Source organism: Camelina sativa, chromosome 8 (genome assembly GCF_000633955.1).
Source record: "Camelina sativa cultivar DH55 chromosome 8, Cs, whole genome shotgun sequence".
NCBI lineage: Eukaryota > Viridiplantae > Streptophyta > Magnoliopsida > Brassicales > Brassicaceae > Camelina > Camelina sativa.
Genome location: NC_025692.1, coordinates 1,584,056 through 1,595,013, shown reverse-complemented (window position 1 = coordinate 1,595,013; position 10,958 = coordinate 1,584,056). Strand labels below are relative to the sequence as shown.

Below are 10,958 nucleotides of genomic sequence, written 5' to 3'. Positions count from 1 at the left end.
TTAACACGTTACACCATGAACTACCTCAAATACGCTTGTGAGTACAAGGAGACACTAGACCAAGTGTTCCAACACTACGAATCGAATCAAACAGATACCGTACCTGAACCAGAGACAAAGCCAAAGCAACAGCAACGAGAAGACGATGAAGAGTACAAAACGTCAGCTTACGCTAGACAAATGATAAGGGTTATGGAGTTTCTTGATGCTAATCTAGATATCAAATCGAAACTGTACAGAGACCCGTCACTGCGATACATATTCTTGATGAACAATGGGAGATACATTCTGCAGAAGATTAAAGGTTCGACAGAGATAAGGGATTTGATGGGACAGTCATGGACAAGGAAAAGATCGACAGAGCTGAGACAGTATCATAAGAGCTACCAGAGAGAGACTTGGGGTAAAGTGTTGCAGTGTATGAATCAAGAAGGGTTACAGGTAAATGGGAAAGTGTCCAAGCCGGTTTTGAAAGAAAGGTTCAAGATTTTCAATGCTATGTTCGACGAGATTCACAAGACGCAGAGCACTTGGATTGTGAGTGATGAGCAGATGCAATCTGAGCTAAGGGTGTCGATCTCAGCGTTGGTGATTCCAGCTTATAGGTCTTTCTTTGGGAGGTATAAACAACATCTTGATTCAGGGAAGCAGACGGATAAGTATGTCAAGTATCAGCCTGAGGATATTGAATCTTTCATTGATGACTTGTTTGATGGCAACCACCCTACTTCTTTGGCACGCAAGAGAAATTGATAACTCCTTGTCTCTTAAACTATGAGGAGAACACGAATTGTTCCTTTTTGCTTCTTCCTTTTTTTNCGCATAACCTTTTCCTTACCAGTCAACGGACGATGGGTTCCCAAAAAAACGAACCTCAGAATTAAAAGAAAAAATATATAATAGCTAAAACACAGAGAGCCAAAAAAAATTCACAATTAGTATCGTCGTAAAAGAAAGAACAATAAAAAAAACTCTAATAATGGATTATTCATAATAATCCTCACACTAATTTTCTCGTTCCCCATTTTGTTTTTTCCCATCTTAATTTCCCAAAAAAAAAAAAAAAAACCAAAAAAGACAAAACAACTGTTTAGATAGTGTTTTTAATTTTCCCGGCGAAAAAAATGGACAAAACGGAATCATCGGAAACACATGTTCACAAATCCGAAGATCACGATCACGATCACAAAAAACATTCCGATGAATCGGAACAAAAACTTCATTCATCGACGCCGGAATCGGAAACCTCCGAGGTGAGCCTTGTTCAGGTGATGGAAGCCGTCGACGATTTCATCCAATCCCTTTCTACCGAGAAGAATGATCCTTTACAGGAGATTCCACCGGCGGTGGAACCATTCCCGGAGACGGTGGATTCATTGGTGTCAAAGATGGAATCTTCCGGGCTTGGACGAGACGAAACAGAGGACTCTGTATTCATCGACGCCGTTAACCGGATTTCAAAATCGGTTATGAGATTGAGAGAGCTTAAATTAGATTCAACTCCGGTTTCTTCTTGGTTAAACCGGGCGAGTTCGGTTCAGCACCGTGCTGTCTCTCTTCTCGACGAAGAGTTCCGTCATCTTCTTGATCGTTCCAGAGAAGATAAGAAGAAGAAGAACAGAAACAACAACGATGGGAACAGCTCCGATCAAAACCATTCTTCGGCAAACGAATCCGACCGATGCGCTTTACCGGACAATGATAAGGAGGAGGTGGAAGAAAGCTTCCCGGATTTTTCACCGGAATCGATCTCGACGTTGAAGAAGATCGCCGGAGCGATGATCTTCGCCGGTTACGAATCAGAGTGTTGTATGTCATACGAAATGTCGAGACGGCACGCGTTCAAGGAGGAGCTGAGCGAGGTTGGATTCGAAGGGATCAACGTTGAAGACGTTCAGAGAATAGCTTGGGAGTCTCTTGAAGGTGAGATCGCTTCTTGGATCTCAATCGTTCGCCGTTGCTCCACGTTGCTTTTCCCCGGCGAGCTTTCTCTCTGCAACACCGTCTTCACTGATGCCTCGATCCGTAAACGCCTCTTCACCGGTTTGGTCTCCGCTGTTACAATCCGGTTCCTAGATTTCTCCGGTGCCGTGGTTCTTACGAAACGGTCCTCGGAGAAGCTTTTTAAGTTCCTTGACATGTACGAGACGCTCCGTGACTTGATCTCAGCGGTGGAACAATCTGATTCGGATCTGATCCAAGAGATCAAATTGGCTCAGACGAGGCTAGGTGAAGCAGCAGTGACTATATTCGGAGAGCTTGAGAAGTCGATCAAGAGCGATAACGGAAGAACACCTGTTCCGAGTGGTGCGGTTCATCCGTTAACACGTTACACCATGAACTACCTCAAATACGCTTGTGAGTACAAGGAGACACTAGACCAAGTGTTCCAACACTACGAATCGAATCAAACAGATACCGTACCTGAACCAGAGACAAAGCCAAAGCAACAGCAACGAGAAGACGATGAAGAGTACAAAACGTCAGCTTACGCTAGACAAATGATAAGGGTTATGGAGTTTCTTGATGCTAATCTAGATATCAAATCGAAACTGTACAGAGACCCGTCACTGCGATACATATTCTTGATGAACAATGGGAGATACATTCTGCAGAAGATTAAAGGTTCGACAGAGATAAGGGATTTGATGGGACAGTCATGGACAAGGAAAAGATCGACAGAGCTGAGACAGTATCATAAGAGCTACCAGAGAGAGACTTGGGGCAAAGTGTTGCAGTGTATGAATCAAGAAGGGTTACAGGTAAACGGGAAAGTGTCCAAGCCGGTTTTGAAAGAAAGGTTTAAGATTTTCAATGCTATGTTCGACGAGATTCACAAGACGCAGAGCACTTGGATTGTGAGTGATGAGCAGATGCAATCTGAGCTTAGGGTGTCGATCTCAGCGTTGGTGATTCCAGCTTATAGGTCTTTCTTTGGGAGGTATAAACAACATCTTGATTCAGGGAAGCAGACGGATAAGTATGTCAAGTATCAGCCTGAGGATATTGAATCTTTCATTGATGACTTGTTTGATGGCAACCACCCTACTTCTTTGGCACGCAAGAGAAATTGATAACTCCTTGTCTCTTAAACTATGAGGAGAACACGAATTGTTCCTTTTTGCTTCTTCCTTTTTTTTTAATTTCCATCCCTTCTACCAATATCTTTCATTACCTTCATGTTTATAGAATCCGACAAGCTACCATGAAAACTTTTTGTTTTTTTCTTACTTTTCAAAAGTTTGAGTTTCTTTTACTGTTAAGTCTATGTTTTAATATCCTGTTTGAACAGGTTGTGAGAGAAAATTGTTTAGAACTACTTAGGGATAAAGGCACAAAATTATCTTAACAGTTAAAATGTATTGGATATTTTTTTGTGTTACAATGATGATTTTAATTCATGATTAAGTTGATTTTGTGATATATATTTTGACGAGATGTTAGAGCCTTAGTGGTTTTTTTGTAGCAATTGTATCTGAAGTTCAAGTTTCCCAAGATTGGAGTCAAGTTATACATATAAATAATGTCAATGTGTAATTTGCAAAAGACTTGGATCACAAGAAAGTAGTTAAACCCTTCAATCTCGACCAAGACAAAGTATGTAGATAACTGTCAATATTTGAAAAAGTAGGGGCACATAAAGTAATAATTGGGGTTTAGCTCATAATACAGTATGTTTGGGTTAGAGATCTGTCCAAGTGGGAAAGGAGGAACTCTTTTCTTTCGGTAAAGGATCCAAATTAGATTTCTTCTACATGAGCATTTCTCACATTGTTACACCAGAATGAGCCAAAAAAGGCTCTTCACATGTCTTTGTTTTGTAGTGGATAAAGAATTTTAGTTAAACAGTGTGTTTGGGGTCAAAAATAGATCACGGACTGAATATATTGCAATCACCCACACACACACACACACATACATACATTATCATCAAAAAAAGAACAGAAGAGAGAGAGCGAGTGAGATTAGCCACAATGTATCTTCCTCTCCTCTATCTTCTGCTTCTGGCTTCTTGCTTTACAGATCAAGCTTTAGGCCGTGGTCGTGGCCGGTCACCACCGGATGCAAGCGTCGACCCTTCTTCTCGCATCACAGTCGTCGGAGTTGTCTACTGTGACACGTGCTCTATCAACACTTTCTCAAGACAGAGCTATTTCTTACAAGGTCAGGGTCCTTGATTTAAACGTCACATGAACTGTCTTTAGACTTATACTTTTCTGGTAACTTAGGATATAAGATTGGTCAATCTCGTTACCGTTTTATTAGATTTGATACAATTTTGGTTTTCATTAACACTTTCTCAAAAAACAGAGCTATTTCTTGCAAGGGTAATAAAGAGGGATCTAGATTTTAACATTACAAGAACTGTTCTTGGACTTCAAGTTATATGGAAATTTACGACTTGTAAATCCTGTTCGATCTGATATGGTTTCGGTCTTTGATATGGTTTCTAAATTGGTTTTGTCAGGTGTGGAAGTTCATGTGACATGTAGATTCAAAGCAAGTTCACCAAAAACAGCAGAGGAAGTGAACATATCAGTAAACAGAACAACAGACAGAAGCGGCGTTTACAAACTCGAGATCCCTCACGTCGATGGCATCGATTGCGTCGATGGAATCGCCATAGCATCTCAATGCAGCGCCAAGCTACTCAAAACCTCCTCCGACAACAACGGAGGCTGCAGCATCCCTGTTTTCCAAACTGCAACCAACGAAGTATCCATCAAATCGAAACAAGATCGAGTCTGTATCTACAGCTTAAGCGCACTCAGCTACAAACCATCCCATAAAAACACCACACTGTGCGGCGTTGGCGGCAAGAAGAGACATCACCGCAGAGAGAAAGAGGAAGAAGAGAAGAAGGATAAGAGATTTAGAGATTCGAAATTTTTCTGGCCTTATCTGCCACCGTATTGGTTCCCTTGGCCATACCCTAATATGCCTTTACCGACACTACCACCGCTTCCATCTTTCCCTTTCCCTTTTCTACCTTTCGGAAACCCGAATCCGGCATTGCCAGCACTCGATTGGAAAGATCCGACAACTTGGATACCTTATCTTCCACGTTTTCCTCCAGGAGATCACAATCTTTAGGGACCAGATGATTCTTCTCTTTACCTCCACATTTGGCTTTCTCTGTTTTATTTTATTTTGCTATGATATCCTCTGTTCTGAGGTTAATTGTGTGTGTTTACGATTTGATTACTTATTAATGTGTAATTATTCTTCAGTTACAGAAGATTAAGATTTGGTTTAAGGAGGAAAGTTTTGATGGATTTGGTAAAAACAGAGCCATTTCTTTTAATACAAGGTATATTTCTAAAACGTTGTTAACGTCAATGCAAGTTTATGAACGATGAAGCATCATTACGACGAACATAAGCTTGATGACCGGTCACTCGTTGAATTAGTGAGGAATGCGACCTAAAGAGTATAATAGGCTAATGTTGTGTGAGCGTGGTCATATGTCTACTACTGATCTTGACTTTGGTGAAAGTTGAGCTTGATTAACCAAAAAAACATTGCATGCTTACAAACTGAGTTGGGGTCTTCTACAAAAGTTAACTCTACTGAATATAAACATACTGCTCAAGGATAGAAGTTTCATGTACAAGTACAAACTTTAAAACATAACCCCCAAAAAACCTAGAAAAGAGTATCGATCTTGACACTATGTTTACAACATGTGTTTTCCTTTAAAGGTCTCCACTTGCTTCTTTAGCCCATCGATGACATCAGAAGCTTCCTATTGCATTATATCAAATGATATGAGTATATATGGTAAATTATAATTAAAAAAAAGTGGATATTTAGTTTTCATATGTGGTAAATTACTAAAGGACTAACCCGTAGTTGCTTCCTTAAGGCATTCTCAGTCACATCTCTGCGGGCTCTTTCTTCATGAAAGATTTTATTCACTCCCTCCTGCCGATTTTCCAAGTTTTGGATCTTAGCTCTTGACTCCTCAAGCTGTTGGTTCATATTAATAGCAAACGATGAAAATTTCATTATCGCCACCAAAAAAGAAAAACAAAGTCAAAATTTTGTAAGAGAAAAGAGGTTTTACTTGCAACTGAAGTTGTGCTTTTTCTCTTTGCAACTCAGAGACCACTTCGGCTGACTTCTGTTTCACCTTCTGCAACTCTGCTTCTAGATTAACTGAGCCTCCTGTTTCTTGGAAACTACGGTTCAAAAGAGATTTTAAATTAATATGGTACCGAAGAAGATAACATTATTTCAGATTCAGAGAAAACATCAGAGAGCGAACCTTCTCCCAAGAGGGTTTTTGTTCGTAGACATGATCTCAGGTTGTATTTTTACACCACTTGCTTGTTGTGGTTGTGTTTTAACCTATTTTTCAGAGAGATTTATTAGAGACTCGTATATTAGAACAAATGATGATATCTATATATTAGTACAAGAAACTTTTTTTTTACCTGAGTGTTTTGGTTTCTTATACATGATTCAACATTTTGCCTGCATGGAGCTGGTGCTGCAGTAGGAGATGGTCCCCTATTAAGGTTTGTGTTGTTCAAAGGCCGAGTGGTTTCTGTAACATTACTTTCATAATAACTCTTTTGTTTCCGTCTTGGAGCATAACCAATCTCGTGGCACCTTGAAGACCTATCAAATAAAATGATAACTTGAGTGTAAGTCCAAAACCTCATAAGAGGTCTATAGTAGTGGAGAATGTATAGTCGTACCAGTAGTGCTTTTGGTGATGGATCAATCGGCCTTCAAGCTTAGCAAGAACCGCAGTTCTCTCAAAACCTTGCTTATTATGAGCTGGTTGTATGAAATTAGCTTCAATAATACCAATAACACCGCGTCCATCACTTCCAGCAGCAGTCCAGACCCTCCAAAACGGCTGATGAAGAAAACAAGAAGAAATGTAAAAAAAGATAGTCAACAAAAAACTATACCACTAACTCAGCTGTGAGTTAAATAAGTCACCTTGATAAGCCGGTTCTTATGGTAAACATTGAACCCTTGTATGTCAATGTGATGACGAGCATCTTTCACAAAGCCAAGCTTTATAGTAGCACGCATCTGTTTTTTTTTTTAATTGGGAAAACACAGATAAACATTAAAGATTGTTTCAGAGATTATGAAAAGTTAGAAGACAAAGGTAAGGTATCATTACCTCGTCTTGATCTGACGACCATTCTGGAGAACGCATAGGTTTGTATGTTTTCTCTTCCATCATCATCATGTCGTCTAAGATGCTGTGATGTTGAACATCTTTGCCACGAAGAATGATTCTGAAATTTGATGGACGTTTGAGATACAGAATCGATGCATAACTCTGCATAGAGAGAAAAAAAAACAGACATTAAATCAATGAACACTTGAAGTAGAATAGTTAGCAAATTGCATTGTGTTAAGAAACATGGAAACTACATACACGTAGTGAGTGTCGATAACTCAGGAAATGCCTCGAGTTAGGATTAGCTTTGGCCATTTCGATGTTCTTCTCATCTCTGTTTACACCTCTGAGTTGAATATCCTGTAGACAAAACACACATCAACATTTCTGTTACTTATATTAATCCCAAATTGACTGTATTGAAAAAGTCTTGGTAAGTGATATTACATGAGGGTCTGTATCAAAGTCAAGTTCCAACTTCCCTTCATCGTCCTCCCATAGATTATATATCACGATCCGAGTACCTTGCTCTTCTAGGTGATCAAACTGTACCATGTAACAAGTATGAGATACAATAAAAAGGTATATATATAACAAAAGGATATCTATATATGTATAACAAAACCTGGTCCAATAAATCTTGTTCGGATAGATAAGGTGACCACTTCATTATGGTCTCTAGATTATCAGACCACTCATCTCTGGAGTTATAAACTATCTCCTTCCACTCGTTATTGACCAACTCATAATCAACCTACGCAGTGAAAAAAAAAACCCAAAGTTTAAGACGTAATGTTTTGAGAAGAAGAGGAAGAGCAATCTAAATAAGAAATTTTTTTACCGTGGGGACAATTGCTTCACATTTTCTTGTCTCGTAAAGAAACGTATATGATAGCATACCAATGCTCTGTGTCGGACTGAAACAGAGATAAGAAACACAGTTAATATCGAAAACGCGAAAACAAAAAGAAGGTAAGAACCAAAATAATGCTGTGAAATAACTCACTTGTTTCCATTGGTTCCTCGACAACGTGAGAAGACAATTGCATCAGCACCAAGCCTCATTGTACTAGTTTTGAATCCATTCCCATCTACATTGTTTGTTTTACAAATTTGAAGATTAGATAATTCCAAGAACAGAGCCAAAAGAAAAGAAAAAAAAACTATAGATAATGAATTTTGGAGAGGCTTACATTGACCAACCCTATTAGCCATATTGCGTTTTCTTGAATACCCTAAAGAAAGGCACTCTCTAAACGTACTAGGATTCATCCCACCTCCATTGTCTGCAATGACATCAGTTTAGAGATTTCATAATCATATATAAAATCAGTGGTTAAGGGACTAATTAAGGTTTAATCATCACAGCTAAGAAGTTAGATTAACCTTCAACAATTAGAATGTTGCTTTTTCCGTCTCTTTCATTAGTTGCTGTATTGACATGAACATATGTAGCCCCATTATTCACCTGTGTTACACAAAACCATACGAATTATATAAATTCTAATGAGGTTCTGTTACGGACAATAAAAGTTGACCAAGGAAGACTAATAAAAGTCTTGGTTGTTTGACTGATATGGATATATAAAGAAATAGCCAATTTTTCACAATAAAGATGAAGCATTCATATCTATATAAGTTACCTCGTCTAGAGAATTGTCAAGAAGTTCAGCCAAAGCTCCAAGTGCCCACTTATGGCTTGTGGCGTTCGCATGAAGAAATTGAGGGTGAACCCTAACCGCCGCATCATTGCTACCTGCTTGCATGCAACACAAAATTCACACAAATTAGGGTTTCCAATTGCAAAAGAAAGATCTCAAAATCTCTGTTGAGATCAAGGTTAAGTGGTCAATTACAATAGCGAGGTAGAGGCACAGATTCGTCGTCCTCGCCAGCTTTCCAAAACTGTCTGGAAAGCTTCGGAGTTTCAGGTGGCACGATCGTCAATGGTTTCACATCCAAGGGGACGATTTTTTGACAACCCTGAGAGGTGTTCCCGATCGTCGTGGTCCTCGGTTTCTTGGTAGACAAGCTATTAGTATCATTATCATCATCGTTCTCATAGTTTCTTGAGTCTCTCTTGAGTCCCGGATTGGAGAAGCCATCACCGAGGGTCGGATCGGGAGAACCTGATTGGGGTTTAGGGTTTGTACTACCAGAATCGGTCATACCTCCGATCACCAGGGGCGGTTTCTTGGAATTGGTTTGAGAAGAATCCATGGTTGCAGTAGAAGAAGTTTCTAGGGTTTCGAATTCGAAGCAGCCTGAAGTGGGAGAGAGAGAGACGTGAGACACGACTCGGACTACTCAAGTAATGGGGAACGTCTTTATAGAAAAGAGAGTGGCGCCACTTACAAATAACCTTTCAGCTTCCCGGGCCCAATCACGTTTCTAACCCTCAAGCCCACCTGCGCTATCCATTAATAAAAGGTAATTTAGTTTTTTTTTTCTGGACAAAAAAGGTAATCTAGTTTTATTTTCCTTAATTTGCTCTAAACCTCTACCAACCCTATAAATTTCTGTTTATTAACAAATGAAATTTCCTCTTATGCCCCTTTTGAATTCAATTGAGACATATTTGCTGTTTTTATAACAGTTCATCAGAAGATAAACTTTGAACCACTTATAGAGATTATGAATATGAAAACATGAAAATAGGATTAATTAAAATCTTTTAATGAAAAAAGAAATTCAGTTCTGCTCTAACCTGAATCAAGAAAACAAGAACCGGCATTCGAATTTATGAATTCGAATAAAACCTCGAGTAGATAACAAAATAACTTGAGCGATTCTAGGATCGACAACTAATATATAAAAAAAGGTGTAATGAATGATTTAGGATTGGTTATGATAGCACATATTTATATTACTAACAATTATTACTTTTCTATAAATTACCTTTTTGTTTTTGGTTAATCTTTTACTGATTACCTTTTTGTTAAATTTTTAATTGCAAATTATCCTATTTTGGAAAAAAAATAATTACAAATTATATTTTTGGTAAATTTTTAATCACAAATTACCATTTTTCATATGGTTTTAAAGTTTTTTCTTACATAGAAATACATATAGTTTGCAATTGGACAATACTTGGGTTCACCCCTCTTTATTCACCTCCGTATAAGATAAGGAAACAAAATTTGTATATATCATTGTAAAATAAAAAACTCAACCTGCTATTTTATAAACCAAACTGATATATAATTTCGTTCTTATTATAAAAATCTAAACCCTAACCACCTTATTTGTAACCCAAATCGATATATAAATATATATATAGTTTCGTTGTAATTGTAAAATTTAAAGTCTAACCACTTTATTTATAAACCCAAGCCGACATATAATTTTGTTTTAATTGTAAAATTTAAACTTTAATTTTAATTTCTAAATCTTAATTAATATATAACTTTGTTTAATTTAAAATATAAATCAAATCAATATTTAAGTTTCTTTAATTAAAAGTATACCCAATTTGTTTCTCGAACGATGAATCAAATATTTTATCGTTCCAAATATTTTCCTTTGCAATTTGCATAGGTGTGCTTCAAATTCGTAGACACACACAAAATTGACTCGATTGGAGGCCACGTCAGCATGAGTGGCATAACTGTAAATTACCTCGAATAAAATGTCTCTCAGACTCATTCGTGCTATTATCCGTTTATCACACACACACACACACTCATCGTCGTCGTCAGTCGTCACTCACCAACCAAATTACCAACAAACGCGAGCTCCCATGGCGGCCTTCTCGATGACTCTGGTTCGTTTCCCTTTCCCTTTTGATTTTTTTTTTTTTTTTTTTTTTTTT

General features: G+C 38.1%; 3 protein-coding genes and 1 pseudogene across 3 annotated transcripts in view; 3 read left to right on the top strand and 1 right to left on the bottom strand.

The window, feature by feature from the left end:
* LOC104705561 (exocyst complex component EXO70B1-like) lies at window positions 962-3,327 on the top strand. Its single transcript, XM_010421578.2, has one exon. It carries the CDS (start codon window positions 1,125-1,127, stop codon window positions 3,072-3,074), a length of 1,950 nt encoding a protein of 649 aa, XP_010419880.1. The 5' UTR covers window positions 962-1,124; the 3' UTR covers window positions 3,075-3,327.
* Window positions 3,896-5,287, top strand: LOC104705560. Its single transcript, XM_010421577.2, has 2 exons — window positions 3,896-4,164; window positions 4,469-5,287. Exons 1-2 carry the CDS (start codon window positions 3,975-3,977, stop codon window positions 5,092-5,094), a joined length of 816 nt encoding a protein of 271 aa, XP_010419879.1. The 5' UTR covers window positions 3,896-3,974; the 3' UTR covers window positions 5,095-5,287.
* Window positions 5,536-9,412, bottom strand: LOC104709108 (annotated as a pseudogene).
* LOC104705559 (photosynthetic NDH subunit of lumenal location 5, chloroplastic) overlaps window positions 10,799-10,958 on the top strand; it is a 2,385-nt gene continuing 2,225 nt past the window's right edge. Inside the window, exon 1 of the mRNA XM_010421576.2 lies at window positions 10,799-10,910. Within this exon, the coding sequence (XP_010419878.1) occupies window positions 10,887-10,910 (24 nt within the window). The 5' untranslated portion in view covers window positions 10,799-10,886. The remainder of the gene's footprint in view (window positions 10,911-10,958) is intronic.